The 22,774-nt window shown below is 38.0% G+C and overlaps 1 protein-coding gene across 1 annotated transcript; it reads right to left on the bottom strand.

Annotated features, from left to right (window-relative positions):
- Window positions 1-2,892: 2,892 nt before the first annotated feature.
- EIF2S3 (eukaryotic translation initiation factor 2 subunit gamma) lies at window positions 2,893-17,686 on the bottom strand. Its single transcript, XM_054581159.1, has 12 exons — window positions 17,579-17,686; window positions 16,989-17,052; window positions 15,693-15,820; window positions 15,483-15,604; window positions 13,512-13,606; window positions 11,929-12,087; window positions 10,526-10,660; window positions 9,076-9,170; window positions 8,278-8,422; window positions 7,191-7,360; window positions 6,648-6,820; window positions 2,893-3,450 (listed from the first exon to the last, which is right to left on the bottom strand). Exons 1-12 carry the CDS (start codon window positions 17,645-17,647, stop codon window positions 3,387-3,389), a joined length of 1,419 nt encoding a protein of 472 aa, XP_054437134.1. The 5' UTR covers window positions 17,648-17,686; the 3' UTR covers window positions 2,893-3,386.
- Between the last annotated feature and the right edge of the window lie 5,088 nt (window positions 17,687-22,774).

Below are 22,774 nucleotides of genomic sequence, written 5' to 3'. Positions count from 1 at the left end.
TCTTAATTTGTTACCTCACTGAGTTCTTAGAAGTTCCAAGTTTTTCAGTTTCTGGCTTCTATTTTTAGGAAGACAATCTTATACCTTGTAAATAATGTTCTGTCACTTCCATATCTCATTTGCTATGCCTCAGAGAACCATGTGGAATTGAAGTGGCATCTGCCTTTGACTTGTTTCAGACCTTGAGAACACAGAAACCAGTCACATGAATTCTGGCGGAATGCAATTCATGCCTGCTTCCCACCCTCTAATTTCACCCTAGTTATTTCATTAACCTCACAACCCCTCATTCTACCCTTGTGAAGCTTCTAAGATGAAACCTTTTTCATCATTAAACAGTAACTCTTGATAGTTCTCTAAGGACACATGTTTTCTTCTCTACATCACCTACATTTTAAAAAGTTTAAACTGTACCAAATACATTTTCTAGGTATGCTTTTTTAACCTATAAAAAAATCCATTTTTAATATATTGCTCCCCTTAATTTACTAGGATTTTAATATGAATTTTATAACTCTGCAAGGTCTCTAGAGGTGTTGTTTTTGGTAGCATTCTTTCCAGATCTGGGCAGCAGGAATATAATTTTGAGCAGTGAGGTAGAATGTCTCTTTTTGTCCCCTTTTCATTTCCTATTTTCTAGAAGAACTTTAATATCAGAATTACCTATTCCTTAAACTTTGGCAGACTGTGAAAACTTTTCAAGGAAAATTTTTTAATCAACTTTCTTGATTATTGGTCTTTTAAAGGCATCTGCTTTGTTTTTGATAATTTAAATTTTTAAAAATGTTTTTAGGAAAACATCCATTTCACTGGAAGGTTCACCATAAATGGGATTTCTTGTTTTATGAGTGCAACTATTTGCACTCATTGGAAGAAAAGTTCTTTTTCCTCTGCAAAAACCAACCACACACACACACACTTATCTTGGGAGGTTCCACAGAGAGTGAAATAGGAGAGCTTTCTAGGTCAGCTTGGAAATCATTTTATGTCACAGCTGTGAACTGTCCTCATGGCCCCCATTTTTGTGACTAACTTTATAATTTATTGTCATAAGTTGTGCATTGCATTCTTACAAAGAGTAATTACACATGTTGAGAACAGGCTGCAGTGGTAAAGGATGGAAACAGGAAGGAGTTACAAGGCTACTGCCATTGGTGAGAACCCTGGTGACTTTGACTAGGATGGTTGCAGGGGAAATGGTGAGAACTGGCCAGATTCTGAAAGTGACGCGAGAGCCAATAGGATTTGCATATGCAATGTACTTTCACCAGCAATATCATGAGCAGATTCTCAGGTACATCTTTTGCTGAGAATCACTGCACTGACTTCAAGTTCTATGAATACAAGGCCCATTGTTTTATTTGTGCATTCCCATTTACATTAAGCCCAGTGCTTTGCAAATTTGTTGAAATTCATGTGAATGTTTGATATAGACAAGAGACTTCTGGTATCAGTTAAATTAGTCGATTATTGCAAAGCTCTGGATTTTATGTTATTCCAGAATTTTCTGGTAGGTGCTTAGAAAAACACATGAGAACATGTAAGACCTAAAACTGTCTGGATCAGAACCTTGCTTTATTTACATGTGTTCCACATGCTAAAACCTTCAGTCAACCAAGTATGTAGCATTAACATGCTGCCTCAGAACTTAGAAACTTACAGAACTCATGGCCATAGCTTCTAAACTTCTACAAGGCAGCAGCTTCAATGCCCAAAAGAGCATACTATTATGACTATGGCATCAAGTCCCACATTAAATGCAAACTCAAGAAAAGCCAATTAGTATTATCAGACTACCCAAACTCAGTAAGACTGTGTTATCTGACACACCTACTTCTCAACTCTCTAAACTTCTCAGCACCAGGGAGTTTTTAAAAAACGTCAATGCCTGGGCTCCACCCCAAGCCAATTAAATCAGAATCTCTGTGGGGCATCTATCTTTTTTTAGTTTCTCTAGCAATTCCAATGTCGGTCCACAACCACTGCTCTAACACAGTCTTACGAAATAAAGTAAAAATAAACACAGCACAGGAAAAGTGCAGGAACATGGAGAATAAATTAAAAGTCAAAAGGTACACCTTTTACTTTCTAGTATTTTATCTCGAAAGGTCCAAAATTACTAATATTGAGTTGGCCAATAAGTTTTTTTCCATAGGATGACCCTAGTAGTGCTTAGTTGTCTTTAACGTCATTCGAAACAATTTTGCTATAGATTGTATTGTGACAGTTGTCGTATCAGTGTGCATTAACAAAAAAACCAAAATTGGTGAAGTTTTGTGCAGCAATTTTAATATTGAAGATGGAAGAAAATACTCAACATTATGCTTTATTATTTCAAAAAAGATAACACAACTGAAACACAAAAAAAGATTTGTGCAGTGTATGGAGAAGGTGCTGTGACTGACTGAACGTGTTAAGAGTGGTTTGTGAAGTTTCGTGCTGATTTCTTGCTGGATGGTGCTCCATGGTCAGGTAGACCAGTTGAAACTGATAGAGATTAAATCAAGACATCGACAACAATGAATATTATACCACGTAGGAGAGAGCCAACACAGTCAAAATATCCAAATCAATAAAGTTACTGGTGAACATGAAAAATGTGTCTTATTTTACGGGAAAAATCACATGGACTTTTTGGCCAACCCAATATTTAAAAAAAAGGCTAATATTAGAATCTTATAAAATTAGGTGTGGAAAGATCTTTGTTATTTATCTAGAATTACCTGGTGTAACAGTATTTCCCAATGGGAGAAAGCTGATGGATTTCAGGTGTCAACCAACACAAACAATTTCAGGGTTTCACAGGGAGAGGGTGAGAACTGCTGGTTTTAGTTTCCTGTGTTCCAGATCAGGGAGAGAGAAGGGGGAGAGGTGTGTCCATGCCAACAGTACTCATGCTCTAAGGATAATTTTATTTGAACCTATGAATTTCTTTTTACTCATAACTGCAAAGATAAAGCAACATAAAATATGAAGCAAAGGGAAGCTGGTCTTCAAAATTTTGTACCTTCAAGTTTTTACTGATATAACAAGTACTTTCAAGCCTATAGCTACTCAATGATGAATAATGAAAATGAGAACAGTTTTATTTCAAACAGGTTTGGTTGTACATGTGCTACAGCAAAAGCTGGTGTAGCAAACAGTTTCATGTCACACCTGCAACGATATATAAATTAGACACGATTTTGGAGTGATCAATTTCTGGTAGATTCAATCCAATAATTTTTGCATTTATTGTAGACCCTATTTCACTACTGGGGGTTACATTTTCATCACCAAGAAGATGAGAGTAACAACTACTAAGGTAAAATCTATCCCCCAGCCTTGCTTTGAAAATATACCCTCAGGTTGTTAATAGAAAATTTGACTTGGTCCAAATTCTTCTTTCAGTCATCATCTACTGTGGGCTTGATTGTCACTCCTCTTCTTATTTGACCCCAACCAATTAAACTGCAAAATGAAAAGAAAAGAAACTGTGAGTTTTTTGTCTATTTCATTATCATTACCACACAATCATTTGACATAACTGGTTTTACTTGTCTATCTGCTAATTCTGAATGTTTCCCAAACCTCCTCATCCACAAGGAAAGCTCACTCTATCGTCTTCTTAGACCCAGAGAGATGGACTCTAGCCAGAATGAATGACAGAAGAAAAAAAAAAGTTGCTACTATTGTATAAATATGCTCATCTTCACTCTACTAAAATATACCTACTCCTCCAGAACTGCCGAGAAGAGCCTTCCCATCTACCTAGGGAACAATGCCAATATAAAACCCCCTCGGTCTGAGATTTTTAAACGATCACATCCTCTATCCTTTTCTCCATGAAAAATGCTTTTTTCCCATTCAAAGCACCTCAGCACATCACAATGGCTTCAGCATGACCTTAGCTGGTAAAGGAAATTAAGAGAAGAACGAAAGGACTAGATAGCCAATTGGTAGATTACTCTCAACAGCAGATGGACCTCTGCTCCCTCTTCCAGTATCTGCTCTCATCAGTGACCAGGCTAGACTGCTACCTCAACTGTAGCTTTAGAACAAAACCCACCTATACATGGGTTAAAACCACAATTCTAAAGACTGCAAGAACCATTCAGATGCTCTCAATTCTTTTAACAAGTTTAACATACTTAGTAATTTTTAAGCAAAGCCTAAAATTTCATTTGGATAGACTCTTTTAAATTTATTGATTTTTGAGAGAGGGGGACGGAGAGAAAGTAGGGGGAGGAGGAAACACTGATTTGTCGTTCCACTTATTTATGCATTCACTGGTTGATTCTTGTGTGTGCCCTGACCAAGGACTGAACCTGCAACTTGGTATAACTGAATGAGCTACCCGGCCAGGGAGGATACTCTTATATTAGTGGACAGACACAAAAAGACCCTTTGTTTTAAAATCTGTTCTAATTTAGGAAATGTACCATTCTAACTAACTGAGAAAAATACATCCCATGTTGAGTTTTTGAAAGTTTATTGTTTAAGCCAATTTTAAAATATGTTGGAATCAGTAAGTCTATAATGGCAAATAATATAAGCATATAAAAAGAGTAAAATCAAGTGGGTATAAATCACCACAAAGCAGGATTATTTGCTTAAAGGACAACCAGAAGTTCAACTTTGTCTAAATAAGAGTGATAATTCAGATCTTCTGAAGAGTAAGTGATAAGAGACCATCACGGAGCCTTAATGAGGGAGGGAGGGAGGGGCAAAGAAAAAAACAGAGCCAAGAGTGGTTTGAATAATTATGGGGACAATCAGGACAAAGAATGTATGAGACAAAACAGGAGGAAATGTAAAATGCATTGAAGCAGGCTTCTAGAAAGGTCCTGAGTATCAGGAAATAGTAAGCTCTGGCTGGTATGGCTCAGTGGATTGAGCTCTGGCCTGTGAACTGAAAAGCTACCGGTTCAATTCCCAGTCAGGGCAGATGCCTGGATTGCAGACCAGGTCCCCAGTTCGGGGCACACGAGAGGCAACCACACACTGATGTTTCTCTCCCTCTTTTTCTCCCTCCCTTCCCTAAAAATAAATAAATAAAATCTTTAAAAAAAAGAAAAAGAAAATGAGAAGCTACCAGCAATTATTGAGCACAGCATAATAAACATGTTTGACTGAGCTCTTAAGTAACAAAGAGGCAAACTAGGAATAATTTGCAATACCTTTAATTGTGAAGTGCTGGTAGTATGGGCTATAATGAGGTCACACAGGATAGAAAGCGCTTAGAAGCAATAGCATCTTAAAAGCGATGAGCACACCTAGCACCATTTCCCACTAAAACGAACTAGGTAGGGTTCCTTGGAGAAATGGCCAATTCTAAACTGGAGAAGGAAAGTACAAGATAGCTCTGGAACGTACTGTGCCAAAAATAAGAAACTCTAAAAAAAAAAGAGAGAGAGAGGAAAGAAAACCAAACTGATGGGAACATGTCAAAGGACACATGATCCAGCTTGAAGAGTCTCTCTACTGGACAATTTGGGCATCAAAAAAATAAGGACAGTAACAAATCATAACCTATTGAATAAAATAGGACTCCATGAGTTCATATTATAACTAGTTAAGTAAAAAATGGGGAAGAAACAATGTCAGCTGATAAATAAGGAGTGGAGCTGGGGGCAGGTCATCACCATTTTACAGTCACTACAGTCGAGCTCAATTCAGACAAGAACCATCAGTGGATGCTAAATCCAGGGTGGTGGGATTCGATGAGGAGCAGCCTACTTGCATAGTCTCCAAGAGTCCCCCTACAGAATGCTAGGGTAAGGGTAAAAAGAGTAACTATATAGTGAAAAACTGGACAACACCTTGAGTGCGTAATCAAATTAACTTCAACGAGAAGGAGCACTGAGATATCATGTCCTTCTACCTGTGATTCCCTGAGGAGACATCACCATCTATGTAAGTATTCCAGCCAAGAATACAAAACCCAAATTGAATCTTAGGAAATATCAGATAAAACCAAACTGGGGAGTAGTCTATAAAGTAACTAGCTGGTATTTTTCAAAGCTGTCAATGTCAACACAAAGAAAGACTGAGGACACTGCAGATTAGAGACATGAAAACTGAATGCAATGCATGATCCCAGACTGGAGGGACATAGAGGACATTATTGGGGCAAGCAATGAAATTGGAATATGGACTGTAGATTTCAGTATTTTATCTAAATTAAACTTCTTTAAGTGGTTATATAAGTGAATATCTTTGCTTTTAGGAAATATACACTTGAACTATTAAGAGATCAAGGGGCATGATTATGTACAATCTACTCCTTACATGGCTCAGAAAAAAATTTATACACACACACACACACACACACACACACACACACAAATTGTGCACTCGGGAAAAGGTAATACAGGAGTTCTGTGTGCAACTCTCGTCATTTTGCTATTAAGTTGAATTTATTTCCAAGTGAAAGTTTTAAAAAGCCAAAGACAAGAGAAATACTGAACGAAATTCATTGGTTTTTGCAGGGTCTATCACAAATGAGGGCTAGAAATACTGATTTCAAAGGCATCTAAATAGTTGAGAATTAAAGCCACCAGAACTGCTGTGTTCAAGGAAAAGTGTGCATGCATACCACCAAAAACTGAAGGAAATTTCTGATGGTGTCTTCTTGATTAGACAGTGACAAAGACTACTAAACTTACCGCCAGTGTTTCTCAACTCTTCGGCTCAGGGCAATTTTTTCTCCTACTTCTGTGCAAACAGGATTAGTCAAAACGATTTTGCCCAAATCGGCCTTGACTGCACTGACTCTTCCTCCAGTCGACAGGGATCCTATGTTCACCATGAGCACTTCATTCTTAGACAACTTTTGCACCTAGAAAAATAAAATGGGGAAAAATAAACCCCCAAATCAATAAAATGCTTTCCAGAAATTACTGCTTTCTTACATCCTTGCCAACAACAGATGTCAGGAACTTTCCATTTCTGCCAGTGTAATTGTACTGAGACTTTTTTTAAAAGCACATGGATAACAGGACTATGTCATTGTCATATGTGACAGACCTTTCCCTGTTTTGTTTTCTTTCACCTTAAACTGACTGCCATTTCGAAGTTCTCAATATTCAGGAAGTCAAATTTATTCACCGTTTCTTTTTTAATCCCATGTTAACTGTAAAACTAGTCTTAACATCACTGTCACTTTCTGTGTTTACAGAAATTCACAGGGAATTACAGAAAGCACTTACCTTTGCTGCTTTTTTGTCTCCTTCGGTGCGTACACCTAAAAGCCGTCTAAGCAGGAAATAGGAGATTTCCAATTCTGTGAAGATCTCAGGCAAAGCTCCAACTGCACCGAGTACCTGTCCCACCATTCTGTCAGCCCGGCACAAAGTGGGGTCGATTTTTGTTCCAACTCCTGATAAAATAAGATCGTTCATATATGTATATAAAATATATTTTTTCCAACTTTTTTCCCCTGTAAAGCTGTGTATCTCAAAACTTACTCAAGCGTAGCACATACCCATACAGTTTCATACTTATATTCTCATAGCCATGTAATAGCTACATAGGTGTGACAAAATACTCATTTTATCCAAAGAAATAGAACTGTAAACTCACAGGTTAGTTGGACATTTGAAAACAGAAAGACTCTCTTGATTTACATTCTCAACAAAGGGCAAAGAGGTCAAAGCCAAACTCAAAAGTAAGTCTGAACATTCTTAATGAAAGTTGAAAAGGGACAAAATTTATAAGTAGTTTGCATAATATATGCCTGCCATTTCTCCCCTGAAAGGCTAATAAAAAAGATAGTTTAGCCCTGGCTGGTGTGGCTCAGTGGACTGAGTGCCGGCCTGCAAACCGAAAAGTTGCCCGTTCCATTCCCAGTCAGGACACATGCCCAGGTTGTGGGCCAGGTCCCCAGTAGGGGGCACATGAGAGGCAACCACACAATGGGTTTTTTAAAATAATAATCTTTTAACGCCTGTACTTCCATTCTAAGTAACAGTAGATGCTTTATTTTTATACGCTTCTTAAAGATTTTATTTATTTATTTTTAGAGTGAGGGGAAGGGAGGGAGAAAGAGAGGGAAAGAAACATCAACGAGTTGCTTCTCACATGCCCCTAACTGGCACCTGGCCTGCAACCAACCTGTGACCCTTAGGTTTCTGGGACCATGCCCAACCCAATGAGACACACCAGCCAGGGCAACACATTGATGTTTCTCTCCCTTTCTTTCTTCTTCCCTTCCCCTCACTCTAAAAATAAATAAATACAATCTTAAAAAAGAAAAAGAAAGAAAGAAAAGTGTAGGGATGAGAGGAAAATCCTTACCAATAAGACCTCCTGGAGCAGCATACTGAAGATCATTATGTTCCGCAAACAGTGACACAATTTTGGAAAAGATTGGTTTACACATGAGTTTTCCTTCACTATCTTTGGAAACAATACCAGGTCTGACTTCTATCTCCTGGCCCACCTGTAAAAATATAAATGAATAATTAGAATTAGGGACAACACAATTCCCATTTACATACAAAAGTCCTAACAGGAAGACCACAAAACTGAAAAGGCAATCCTTTCTCTATTTCAAAGATCACAATTAAAAAAAAAAAAAAAAAAAAAAAAAAAAGTGAGAGAGCTCTTCCAAACCAGAAGCATCCAACTATTTCTAATCGTCTACCACATAAGCCTATCCCCACAAAATATATGCTCCATACTCACATACTCACGAGGAGCCTATAAAGTTAGAGATCAGACACATAAAAAAATAATAGTATACAGTAACATCTATATCAAGAACTAGACACTATAAAAAAGTTATTTTTCAACTTGGAATATCCATACTGTTTTCTGATTTAGACCAGGGAAGTACATGATTTTCTAACCACTTCGCTGTACATATGAAACAAATACAGAATGATAATTGAATGTAACTGTAACTGAAGTTTAAAAAAAAAACCACCGGGGAAGAACAAATAAAAATACAACCACTAGACTTTGTGTGGTCAGCACAAAATGGAGTATACAGACGTATCATAAAGTTGTAAAAACCTGAAAATTTAAATGTTATTAACCAATGTTACTCCAATGAAAAAAACTCAACAACACAACAATCAAAACCGAATTTACCTTTAGCACTCCTTTAAGAATACTACCACCAGCCACACCACCCTTAAGGTCATCAACTTCACAGCCGGGTTTGTTGACATCAAAGGACCTAATAACTAAAAGAAAACAAATTAAAGCCAATTCTGTTAATTTTAACTTTAGAAAAAATATTATTTTCTAAGTTAACTTTCCTAAAATAGTAGACACATCAGGTTTACACCGTAAGGGTGACTTTGTGACAAAATCTAGTATTACTGTTCCAACTAAGTACACTGCAACGTTACTTAAAACAGAAAAGTGAAAATAACAAAAGATCAGTGATAGGAGGCATTTTATGACACATCAATACTATGGAGTGTCATGCAGCTATTAAAAAAAAGTAGAACCATATGTGATGATCTGGAAGGATAACCCTCATATATTATTAAGGAAAAAAACACCAAAAACACCTAGTTACTAAAGTAACACAGAGTATGATCTCACTTCAACAAGGAAAAACTAAAGCAGCCCTGGCTGGCGTAGCTCATTTGGTTGGAGCACTGTCTCATAGTCCGGAAGGTTGTGGGTTCAAATCCCAGTCAGGGCAGACAACTGTACCCCGGTTGGGACACGTACAAGAAAGCAACCAATTGATGTTTCTCACATTGCTGTTCCTCTTTCTCTTGCTCCTCCCCGCCCTAAAGCAATGAAAAAATGTCCTTGGGTGAGGATAAAAAAAAAAAAAAAAAAAAAAAAAAACAACAACAACAAAAAACTTTGGTTACTTCAGGGTTAAGGGGCTAAAAGTGGGAGGTAGTGCAATTATGGACTTTTTTATTTATATACCTCTTTATTTATATGATTTCTGAAATAAAAATTTAGTTTCAAAACTATGAGACAACTCTAGGACTATATGACTAGCACTTAGGTTCTGAGAGCAGTGTCCCTTAACAGCAGGTATGCATCGCAATCACATAAGAGAACCCTTCCTACAACATACAGGTGAGCCTCGAGTGAAGGCCCAGAAGGGCTCAAATGTCTGTTTAAAAAGGCTTCTACATCTCCGTGTAGAAATCACAAGCTTAGATGATCAATATTGATATTATGAACTTAAGTAAAAGTGAAAGGGACATGAAAATCTTCATTAATGGTACAATGAAATCATTTGTACAACAGTTCTAATGTTCTGTTCTTGACTACAACATAATTCCATAGAGAGTACTGTATTATTCACCTTGATCACATAATACACCATATACTGAACACAAAAAGGTTAAAAGTTCCTTCTATATTCAGGACTCTGTCTCTCAACCAGTAATGCAATCTAGTATTGCCAATTCAATATCAAAATTCATCAATTTCAAAATAATTTTTATGAAGATTATAATTTATTATCACATCTGCAGAGAGGAAATAGTAATAAACACTCTTAAGGGAGAATCACCAATTAGAAAAGATCTAATAAGAATTAAAGACAAACCCTATCACTTACCAATAAGTCGGGGTTCTGAAGTGAAATCTCTTGGGGGTACTGGAATTTTCTTTACTATGTACTCACAGACAACTTCAATATTGTATTTCAGCTGAGCAGAAATTGGAATAATAGGAGCTCCTTCTGCTACTGTACCTATATGACAAAATTCAGAAAAATCAGAATTCAATTTTACAAAATTTTCCCTGTATTACATGAAATTACTAAAATTATAAATATATTAATAAATATATTCAATATACTAAAATGACAAAACTCTTTAAAGGAATAATATATTAACACCCCTGGGAAAAAGCACTTTACCAGTTGAAAGATTTCTAATAACATGTAATTAACCTTCCAATAAATGTCAAGATAAAATTACAGACTCTTTGCTAATCAAAGACTGCTGCACATATAATATTTGCTCCTTATTAATTATATGTCAAACAGGCTGGTCAAAGAAATGGAATAAACATCATTAGATTTTAATCAATATGACTTATTCTTTCTCATTATGATAGGACTGAGTTCGTAAGAAGTCAACCTTTCTAACAAGAAAAAGAAAGCTGAGAGAGAATCATGTCAACAATAAGATGCATCATGTTTGGCCTTGGCCAGGTGGCTCAGTTGGAACGTCATCCTGTACACAAAAGGCTGTGGGTTCGACTCCTGCTCAGGACCCATGCCTAGGCTGTAGATTCGAACCCCAGGAGGGGCGTGTATGGAAGGCAGCCAGTCCATGTTTCTCTCTCTAAAATCAATAGAACATATCCTTGGGTGAGGATAAAAAATAAGATGCATCATGTCTTCCTTGAAACGAAAAACACTATGCTTGTTAGGAGAAAGGGACCACAAAGATTAAATAAATGATCATTGGTCCCAATTCTCAAAGTAGCTACTCAAAACAGTTTAAGACCTATTTTTAAGAAAATGCTTTTGTTCATTTTACTATCACTGAGTAGGATTTTTTTAAACTGATAGTTTCCAGAATACAACTTCACTTCTAACTTTCAATCAGCAAAAATATACTTTAGTCCAGGGGTGTTCAGCCTTTTGGCGTCTCTGGGCCACACTGAAAAAGAGTTGTCTTGTGCCGCACATTAAATACACAAACACTAACGAATACACACACACAAAAAAAGGTCATAATGTTTTAAGTAAATTCACAATTTTGTGCTGGGCCACATTCATAGCTATCCTGGGCCACATGCAGCCCCTGGGCCATGGGTTGGACACCCCTGCTAGTCCATCAAATTCAGAAACATAGATTTCACTAGTAGTAGGTAGAGAAAAACAAGGGTTAAGACCTATAAGCTTACCCTGTTTTAGATACTCTATTAAGAGTTAAATTAACATCTGGTATCTGGATTAAATGGCTCTCAAAGAGATTCACAGATGTATTAGATATAATGGCTTCTTACCTTGTACAAATGCAAGGATCTGTTCATACTGTTCCTTAGCCTGGCTTTCTTTTACCAAATCAATTTTATTTTGTAGAATCAAAATATGCTTCAGTTTCATGATTTCTATAGCAGCCAGGTGTTCAGAAGTCTGAGGCTGAGGACAAGACTCATTACCAGCTAGAAGATAAAGAATCAACACAATACATGAGAACTAGCTAGAAATAATTACATAAAAGACAGAAAGCAGATGAGTGGTTGCCACGGGCTGGGCTGGGGAAAAGGGGAATAGAGTGCCTAATGGGCAAAGGATTTCCTTTTGGGGTAATGAAGATGTTCTGGAACTAAATAGTGATGATGCTTATGCAAGACTCAGTGTACTTAATGTCACTGAACTCTACACTTTAAATGGCTAAAATGATAAATTTTTGTTACATGTATTTTACTACCAAATCTAATAAAGGAAAACATTTGAATGCCTTAGCCCTCCCTATTCAAGGCAAAAGTCCTGGAGATCACATTGTTTGGCTCCCATTGCTGGTCCTAAGTAAGATGTTTGGAATCAACAAGTTTGGCATCTTGGGGTCTGCCCTCAGCTTTTGCTCAGGCCTAAGGCTCTATCCAGTATTAGTAATGTTCTGGCCTAGTCAAGCTCCTGAGAGGCAGAGAGTAATTAAGAGGGAAAAACACTTAATACAGTCTATGAATGTCAACTATTAGAGGCTACTCCCTAACAAAGGGAGGGAAGAACACTAATTGTGAAGATAACCAGCAGTGTATTATAAATAGGCTTGTTTTGCTGGGCACTCCAATGATCATCCTCTCTAAGCAGTGATGCTCAGGCGTCCTGTACTATATCCACTTGGGATTCTTTAAAAAATTATATTCCATAGAAACAAATCTCTCAGCAGTCAACAGCTCACATGAGTAAGGTAGCACGGCCCTGGCCTTGAAAATCCCAATTCAGGCCCAGACTCCAACACTTAAGAATAAGATCTGCATCTACATAAAAACATTATATTGTCCTGGCCAGTGTGGCTTGGTTGGCTGAAGTGTTATCCATAGACTGAGGAGTCATGGGTTTGATTCCTGGTCCAGGCACATACTTGTGTTGCACGTTCGGTCACTGGTCAGTGTGTGCGAGAGGCAACCTATCGGTATTTCTCTCCTGCATTAATGTTTCTCTCCCTTTCTCCCTTCCTCTCTCTCTAAAATCAGTGGGCATGTCCTTGCACGAGGAGTTAAAAAAAAAAAAAATTATATATCAATGTTGTAGCGGACAGCTCAGAGACAAAGAAGTACATGTACTTTTACATGTAAACTTGAAATAATTTCATGTGATCTCAGTGGGGAAAATGAACTATTGATTTTTAAAATATACACTACCAAATGAATTTTCATAAGATATCAGCCCTAGGTCTGTCTTGTTTAACACTTTGTGATAGTTGGTAGGCAGTGATGTCATCCTGGATTTCATGTTAGTTTCCACTCATGTCACTCTTAGGTAATGGAGATAGCCCTTAAAGGCCTTAGTTCCCCCTTCAAATATTTCATCTTGGATTTGCTCCACATTGATTTGTCCAAACCAATTCTGATGTATTTACCTATCAACAGAAGAGCTGCATCCATCACTGCTGCACCGTTCAGCATAGTGGCCATCAAAATATCATGGCCAGGACAATCAACAAAGGAGACATGTCTAACAATGGAGAAATAACAATCAGTCCAAGACTTCAAGATGCAAGTTACAGGTTTCCCAAAATTAAATCACTTTAAATGCGGGATATATTACATATAAATATGGAATGAAAATACAGAAATAATTCTTATAAAGTCAAGTAGTTACAGGACTTGATGTTTCTAGACTCTGGAAATAAGATTACCCACTCACTGAGAGTCAAATCACTACACGTCATTACGAAGTAAATGAAATTAGCTATATGAGAGCTGGAAATAACTGAAGAGCCAAAAACTCCAAAATCCAATGAAGGTAAATATGGTAGGGTGTATATAGGGAATGTCATCTATACAAAAGCTCAAACAGTATTAACATAATGGGCAGTGCCATCTAAAAAAAGAATTTGCCAAAATTTCTCTAGCACCTTGAAAAGTTGCAATTGCTAATTCTGAAGTGGAGATGGCAGCACAATTTAGAAACAACAACAACAACCATATATCACTCAATCAGAACCATTATTTTTTAAAAGTGTATGCTTGCCCTGGCTGGTGTGGCTCAGTGGACTGAGTGCCGGCCTGCAAACAGAAAGGTCGCCAGTTCAATTCCCAGTCAGGGCACCTGCCTAGGTTGCAGGCCAGGTCCCCAGTTGGGGGCATGCGATAGGCAACCGATTAATGTTTCTCTTGCACCCTGATGTTTCTATCCCTCTTTCTCTCTCCCCTCTCTCTGAAACTAAAATCTTAAAAAAAAAAAAAAAAATAGCATATGCTCATACTGTCATTATCTAAAACAGGGATCCACAAAATTTGGCCCTTAGGCAAAGTCTAGCCCACTGCCATAGTACTCAAGCATACACTCTCTCTGTCTGCTTTCACAACACAAGGGCAGAGTGGAGTTGCTAAAACAGAGAGCTTATGACCTGCAAAGTAAAAAAATATTTACTATCTGGCCCTTTAGAGAAAAAGTTTGCTGTCTCTGATCAGGGCCCAAAGAGGATGAGACAAGTGAGGCATTTACCTTGGGTGCAAAATTTATGGGAGTGAAAAAATCTTAGTATTCAAGATAAATATTTAAATTTAATATTTTCAAAAACCAAAATTAATGCCAAAAGGCCATGATGAAATATCAAAATTTTAAATGAAAAAAGGATCAGTAGCAATGCCACACTGAACCCAAAACAAAAAACAGTGATACTGAATAAAAGAAAAAAAATCAGTAATTTCAAGCCCATCTTCATTTAAACAAATATTGTTTATCACAATTTCTTTTAATTAATGTCAAACAACATTGCTTAAAATACTACTTAACTATTAAGGGTTTTCAGCATCCCTTCTCCCCCATAAATTCTGGGCCCAAGGCAAGTGCCTTACCACCTTTCCCTCGTCCCAGCCCTGCTTTCTGATCTCAAATTCCTTTGTGGAGCATCCCCAACCCCCAATACATCACTAGGTTCATGTTAGTACTCTCTGAAAAAGAATCAGAATACACAATTGTATTCATAAAATAAATAGCTAACAAATCCATGTACTAAGAGAGGTAATTAAGAATGGCTTTGTTCCTCCCCTAAGAACATAAACAACGCTGTTGAAAAGAAATTTAGGAAGCCTGACAGAAAAGAATCCCTTAAATCCAGTAAGCTATGAGCCGTTCCATTCCATTCTGCTTATGTGATACTTTTCCTCTGGAGAACTTGCCCATAAGTATCTTAGGTTTAAATACTTGACTTTTCAAATTATTGTCACAACAGACAATAAAAACAAAATAATGGAAAAATGACAAAATGATTCAGCGATTAGGTTCACTGTTTAATGCCCCAGTTAGATATTTTCAAAAGCACCAACCACAGGACAATAAAATATAAAGTAGTATAAAGTGTTTTTAGCACCAAAGAGGTCACCTGACTAATTTGAAGTTCCCTTTGGTCCCCGGAATGTCTGTAGGAAACTCATCAGGTGTACTACTTCCACAGGATCTGTAACATTCTGGCCGAGGACAGCTTGGGTCATCAAGTTTATAAATCTAAAAGTTCCAATGAAAAGAAGATTTGAATTTGTTACCTGCATATTCCAATTAAAGTTAATTTCTAGTACCACAGTACGCAGCTCACCTTAGCATTAGCATATCCAAGCTTGATTGTAATATTTCTTTCTAGTTCATTTTTGAACCTGACAGTGTGAACTCCAGAAATAGCTTTTACAACTGTGGATTTCCCATGAGCTACATGACCAATTGTACCTATAGACAAAGTTCAAAAAATTAATTTGCATACACTCAATTGTACCAATTTTTTTTTTCAAACAGTGTTTGAGTACAAATCCCAAAGCCCTAACTCACTATAAATATCAATGTAAAACCAACAGTGACTTTAACTTTTCCTCCTACATATTCAACTAAAAACTTATTCTGAGACAGGAATGAAGCAAACTTTTCAAGTAATTGATAACCCTGTTCAAAATCCATACTCAGTGCCCTGGCCAGGGGGCTCAGTTGGTTGGAGCATCCTGTGAATCAAAAGGTTGCAGCTTCAATTCCTGATCAGAGTGTGTATGGGAAGCAACCAATTGATGTTTCTCTCTCTACCTTTCTCTTTTTTCTTTAAAATCAGTAAATACATCTTCAAGTGAGGGTTTAAAAAATTAAAAAAACAAACAACAAAAAAACACACATATCCAGCATACTAAAAATTATTCAGCTCATGTTTTTAATCACAGAAAAGACTGCCTTCATTTAAAATAAGTGCTCAATAAAAAATACATAATATCTTGTATATTCAGAAACTTTCCAGCATTCCCAGAGTGAAATAAATAGATATGATGAGCCCAAACAAAAGGCGCCCATGAAAATGAGAAAACAACTCAAGTTTAATTACTGTAATGCTGTCAAGGGTAGCACAGGTCTTATAACTTTTTAATAGCCTGATGGTAGAGCCTTACTTTTAACTGGGTTTTACTGTGCTGCTTCTACAGACTCTCAAATACCCCAAATTTGCACTCAGTTGACTAACTTCTCCTTTAAAGTTCTAGGTGTCAATTAAGAAAAAAAAAATACTCTACTTAATAATAGCCTATGTATCAAATAAAACTTTCAAAAACTCTGCCCTTGCAATAACTCTGTGTGGCAAGTATAGCCACATTTTGACTTCTTCCTTAAAGTGCTACATGAGTACCTATCACCTTATTCTATTAAACTTCTCATAGGTCTGTATCTTTTTTTCTCACCTAGTCTGTAAGCTAGGCATGGGCAACATGTGCTTCCCAAAGAAATCTAAGAGGTGCTTTGCTCACAAGTGCTCAACGTCTATGTGAATATTTGCATCCTTGTATAATTTAGGTACTCACGCAAAGGGAGAGTTAAAAATCACTTGCCAGAGATCAAGCAACTCAGGCCTCCAAGAAGTTCTTACCTATATTAATTGTGGCTTGTCTGCTGATAACTTCATGTGAAAGTGGCGTCAATTTGGTAACATCCTGCAATCAAACATTTTACTTTTATTTTTAATCATGACATAAGGCAAATCACAACTTTCCCTTTGACTTTACACTTGATCTACAGCTCGCCACCACGTAAATAGTTCTGTCCCACTTCTAAAGCGCTTTTCTTGTATAGGCAATCTTGTACTCTGATGACTGAGAAGCTTTAAAAGTCCCTCATCGTTATATAAGACTACACGTCTACTCACTATATTAAACGTACAGGCCCAAGGCCGCCCAATCTTGACAGCATTAGCACTGAGGACAGTGTAGACACTCCCTTCCTAGACCTTCAGAAATGAAAACCTCAATGACTTTTAGGTCCCACGATCTCCCACCCCACTGCCCAGCTCGCAGACTTGCCGGTGTGCAGGCGGTGGCGCCAGAGCGGCTTAGGGCCTCCCTCTTAGGAGCTAACCACGCTTCCGACAGCCCGGCAACTGCTTCGTCTCAACGCCACCCGGGAGGCACTGTCATCCCCACTTCCGAGTTCACTCCGCATCCTCCCAGATAGAAACCTTACCAAGGTAGCGAGATCTTGGCGAGAAAGATGCGGCTGGCCGAGAGTCACGCCCGCCTCGCCCCCCGCCATCTTGTCTGGAGAGGAAGGAAGTCGGCGGGGCAACAGCCTAACCATACGTCACGCGGGGGCGGGGCGGGGAGGAGCGAAGGCGGGACGGCAGACTAGGGCCCAGGCCTGGGAAAGGAGGATGACCGGTGCAGCAGGACCTCACTGCTTGGACTTCTTTCTGATTGACTTCATACAGTACTTGCCGGCAGGGTTACTAGAAAACACGAGGCAAAGTTTCGGGATTTATTCGCCGCAGACTTGTTGGTTATTTGTGCAGGCAAAGCTGAGGGCAGCCTCCAAAAAGGCCCCTTGCTAGGCGGGTAAAAACTAACGTCGCGCGCGCCTGCGCGGGATAAGTCATTTCCGTTTCCCGCGGGGATAGCCGGAAGGGTTTCCCAGAACCTGGGAACCTTAACTAGGATATGAGGACAGACTGTGAGAATGTCTTTCTTTACCGATTTCCGCAATTTAATAAGGCGAGGTCGGCTTGGGTCCGGCCCACCTGTGACGGAGCTCTTGGCTGGGAAGAGGCCACGCGCAGAGCTGGCCACGTTCATGGCGCCATGCGTCACTTGGTAGGAGGCGGGGAGAGCGCCCTCGCCCGGAGGTTCCACGGCCCAAAGATGGCAAAAGCAAAGTCTAACTTGTTCTGAAGAGTGGTTTCTAGTGCTAGGGAGATGGTCCGTGGTGGCGCTAGAATCGAGTTAGGATAGAAGCTGGGTGTCCTTAAGAGCGCTGAAAGGGATTTTTTTTTGTTGTGTTTTAAAGCTGATCCAAGAAAACCCACTTATTGAATGGAAAGTTTACCCCTAAATCGATATTTTAAATTTTAAAAGATTGTTGCGACTTAGTCCTTTTATTATCCAATATTAAGAAGAATGCAAGTTTTTTTCTCCCCCTTGTATTTCTGTTTTACAATTTTTTTTATCACAAACAGGTATTCTAGTCAGAAAAAATATATTAAGAGGTGAATAAGAATTGAGGTTACCTGTGTTCTTTGAATACTTAAGGTTAGAATGAATACGTTTTCATAAGTTTTAGGTTCAACAGTTAAAGTAGGAGGTTATGTTTCAATAAATGCATTTATTAGTTAATTGATGGTAGAAACTGTACAATATATTGTATTTGGGTGGATGCATTCAGTTCAACATTTAGGAACTTACACAATTATAAATTTAGAATTTATTTTACATTGTAAATAGTTGTACCAACCAATTCAGAAAGCCCATCAAGGTAATAAAAATTTGGAATTAGCAATGATGGTTACTACTTTGTAAATACACTAAAAACCAGTGAATTGTACAGTTTAAAGGGTGTGTGACATATCAATAAATATAAAATTCATTGATAACAAAATATGTGCTTCATTGTCAGAACCTTTTGGAAGTAGAAACGTAGTACAAAGTAATGTTATTAATAAGAATAATAGTAGTTAACAAACGCTGGCGCCGACTTAACAAGTATTAACTTTATTTAATCTTTAAAAGAGTCTGATGAGGTATATACTATTTTTTTGAGATATATACTATTATTACTATGTGACAGATGAGGAAGCTTGAGTCCTAAAAACATTAGATAGCATACGATTCCACAGCTAGTAAGTAGCAGAGCTGGAATTCATAGGCAATTACAAGCATGCTCTTTTTAGAAGATGGAATTTGTTAAGATTTGCATACCATAAAATTCACCCGTTTTAAATATATAATTAAGTGATTTTTAATAAATTTACAGAATTGTGCAACTATCACCACAATCCAGATTTTGAACATTTCAGTCACTCCCAAAGAGATCCTGAATATCCATTTGCAGTCAATCCCCCTTTCTATTTCTGGCCCCAGGTAATCATTAATGGTCTTTCTGTCTCTGTAGATTTGCCTTCTCTGGACATTTTATATAAGTAAAATCATACAATATTGGTCTTTTGCTTCTGGCTTCTCTCAGCATAATGGTTTTGAGGTTCATCCATATTGTAGTATCTATTAGTAGTAGTTAGTTCACTCCTTTTTATAGCTGAATATAATCCCATTTCATAGCATACCACATTTTGTCCATCCATTCACCAGTTGATGGATATTTATTTTATTTCCACTTTTGGCTATTGTGAATACTAAGTGCTATGAACATTCATGTACATGTTTTTGTTACTGTGAATAATGCTGCTATGAACATTTTGTGTAAAATTTTTATGAAAACGTGCTCTCATTTGTCTTGGTAAATATATAGTTGTGCAATTGTTGAGTCCTATGGTAAATCTGTGTTTGACATTTTGAGCAATTGCTAAACTTTTCCAAAGTGGCTGCATCATTTTACATTCTCACCAGCAATGTATGAAGGCTGCAGCTTCTCCACATCTTCATCAACTTGATATCACATTATCACAATATCACAGCTTGATACTGTCTTTTTTATTATAGACATTCTAGTAGATGTGGTTTTAATTTTCATCTCTCTAATGACTAATGATGTTGAGCATCTTTTCATATACTTATCAGCCATTCATATCTCAAACCCATTTTTAAATTGAGTTATCTTATTGAGGTGCAAGAGTTTTTATAATTTTTTAAAATCCTCACCCAAGGACAAGTTTTTATTGATTTTAGAGAGAGGGGAAGGGAGGGGGGCATTGGTGAGAGAGAAACATTGATCGTTTGTCTCCTATACATACCCCACCTGGGGCTCAAACCTGAAACCTAGGTATGTGCCCTGACCTGGAATTGAACCCATGACCTTTTTGGTATACGGCACTATACTCCAAACAACTCAACTTACCCATCCAGTGCAGAGGTGCAAGAGTTTTAAAATATTCTGAACATAAACCCTGGCTGGTGTGGCTGAGTGGATTGAGTGTTGGCCTGTAAACCAAATGTCACGGGTTTGATCCCAGTTAGGGCACATGCTTGGGTTGCAAGCCAGTAGAGGGCGTGCAAGAGGCAACCACACAGTGAAGTCTCCCTCTTTCTCTCCCTTTCTCTAGAAAGAAAGAAAGAAATAATTTAAAAAAAACAAAATATTCTGGACATAAGTCTTTATCAGATACATGATTTGTAAATGTTTTCTCCCAGTCTGAGCTTGTCTTTTCATTTTCTTAATGGTGTCTTTGAAGAAAGAGCAAAAGTTTTTAACTTTGAAGTCCAATTTATTTCTTCTTTTATGAATCATGCTTTGGTATCATATTTAAGAACACTTTGCCTAACCCAAGGACACAAACATTTACTCCTGTGTTTTCTTCTGAAAGGTTCCTAGTTTTAGCTCACATATTTAGGTCTATGATCTATATTGAGTTAATTCTTGTGTATAGAGTGAGGTAAGGGTTTAACTCCATCCTTTTTGCATGTGGATATCCAATTGTCCCAACACTATTTGTTGAAAAGACAATCCTTTCCCTATTGAATTGCCTTGGCACTTTCTCAAAAATACTCACAACTTGACCAAAAATTGACAACAGAAGGATTTTTTTTCCTGGAATCTCTATTCCATTGTTCTATATCTCTATCCTTATGCCAGGACCACAGTGTCTTGATTTCTGTCGTTTTTAAATAGTACATTTTGAAACTGGAAAGTTTAAGTCCTTTAACTATGTTCTTTTTCAAAATTCTTTTGGCTTTTCTAGAGCCTTTGCATTCCCATATAAATTTTAGAATCAGCTTGTGAATTTCTGCATAAAAACCTGCTGGAATTTTGCTAGGGATTGTCTTGAATCTGTAGATCAATTTGAGGAGAATCACCATCTTGAAAATATTGAGACTTCCAGTCCCAGGAGGCCATTCTGCCTTACCTGTGCTTAGCATTCCAGTGCCCCTCACCGAGACAGTGCTGCTCTTCTCCCAAGTCTTTGAGCAGCGGGAAGCTCGGCTGTCCTTGAAGCCTGGCCTGGGCCCCCCGCTGTTCGTGAGCACTTCCTTGCTCGCACTTCAGCTACCCCGCCCCAAGCTGAGGCTGCCAGAGCTGACTTAACCTAAAGACCCTCTCTGCACTGTATCAGGACAAAGACATTTTGTCCCGAGAGCTACGCAATCACTGTTTTTTTTTTAGAACTTAGTTTTAGAACTAATAAATAACTTCAGAGCCTAGATTCAATCCCGTCTCTATCCTTAACCACAGTCCCCAAGTCCTAAAGCTGTGCTTCTGGCAATGCTAATTACTGGAGGCATTTTTCCCCCCACTTCCTTCATGGTGTAAACCCCATATAGTAGCTCTTCATTGCTCCCACTCACCTCAGCTCTGGCACTCAGCCTTAGGATGTGTACGTGTTTGCATGCACATCTACTGAAATGCAGTCCTTATGAATATGTGGCTTGTAGCTTGAGGCTTCTAAAGTAAAGTGTTGCTTTTTACTGTTTCAGGAAGAAAAGAAAAATGATTAACTCGGGGGGGGGAGTGTTCTTTTTAGCATTTTCATTTACAGTCTATGTTGTGTTTCAAAGTAAATATATTCCATTAAAATTGTGATATTAATTTCATCTTTGATTGATAGTGGATGTTTAACAACTTATTCTTCCGTCTGGCTTAGCACACCACACTGTGTTTTACTCTAATCTCGCTGGCTACTCCTCTGTCTCCCTGACACTTCTCTGTCTTCTCCTGATGACTCCCTAACCCTGGTGTGCCCCAGGGCCCTGTCCTTCTGCTTACACTCAGCCCCTTGGGAGCCTCATCAATACCTCATGAATATGTGGCTTGCAGGTTGAGGCTTCTGAAGCATAGTATATTTTTCATTGGTTCATAAGGAGCACAAAAATGATTAACTTTTAAAAAAAAATGTTCATAGATACAGAGAACAGACTGACAGCTGTCAGAGGGGAGGGAAGTGGGGGGCTGGGTTAAATAGGTGAAGGGATTAAACAAAAAACAAAACAAAACAAAAGCTCAAGGACACACAACAGTGTGCTGATTACCAGAGGGAAGGGGGATGGGGGAGGTAGAAGGTAAAGGGGGATAAATGGTGATGGAAGGAGACTTGGGTGGTGAACACACAATACAATGCACAGATGAGGTGTCATAGAACTGTACACCTGAAACCTATGTATTTTATTAACCAATGTCACCCCAATAAATTCAATAAAAAATTAAAAATTTTTTGTTCTTTTTCATGTTTACATTTTCAAGGGGGCTTCATCTACACTGTATTTCAAGGTAAATATTTTTAGC

The sequence above is a fragment of the Pteronotus mesoamericanus genome, unplaced genomic scaffold, assembly GCF_021234165.1.
Source record: "Pteronotus mesoamericanus isolate MK-2021 breed Mesoamerican mustached bat unplaced genomic scaffold, CSHL_Meso_final contig_65, whole genome shotgun sequence".
Classification (NCBI taxonomy): Eukaryota; Metazoa; Chordata; class Mammalia; order Chiroptera; family Mormoopidae; genus Pteronotus; species Pteronotus mesoamericanus.
This window is presented reverse-complemented; position numbering and strand designations above follow the sequence as displayed.

What these genes read in the sequence shown, in the direction of transcription:
- EIF2S3 (XM_054581159.1), bottom strand. Translation starts at nt 17,647, where the DNA reads ATGGCGGGGGGCGAGGCGGGCGTGACTCTCGGCCAGCCGCATCTTTCT. An exon ending in TGCAGCTCTTCTGTTGATAG is followed by an intron (nt 12,088 to 13,511) that starts GTAAATACATCA and finishes TTTATCTTCTAG; the next exon opens with CTGGTAATGAGTCTTGTCCT. An exon ending in TGCTCCAGGAGGTCTTATTG is followed by an intron (nt 7,361 to 8,277) that starts GTAAGGATTTTC and finishes TTATTTTATCAG; the next exon opens with GAGTTGGAACAAAAATCGAC.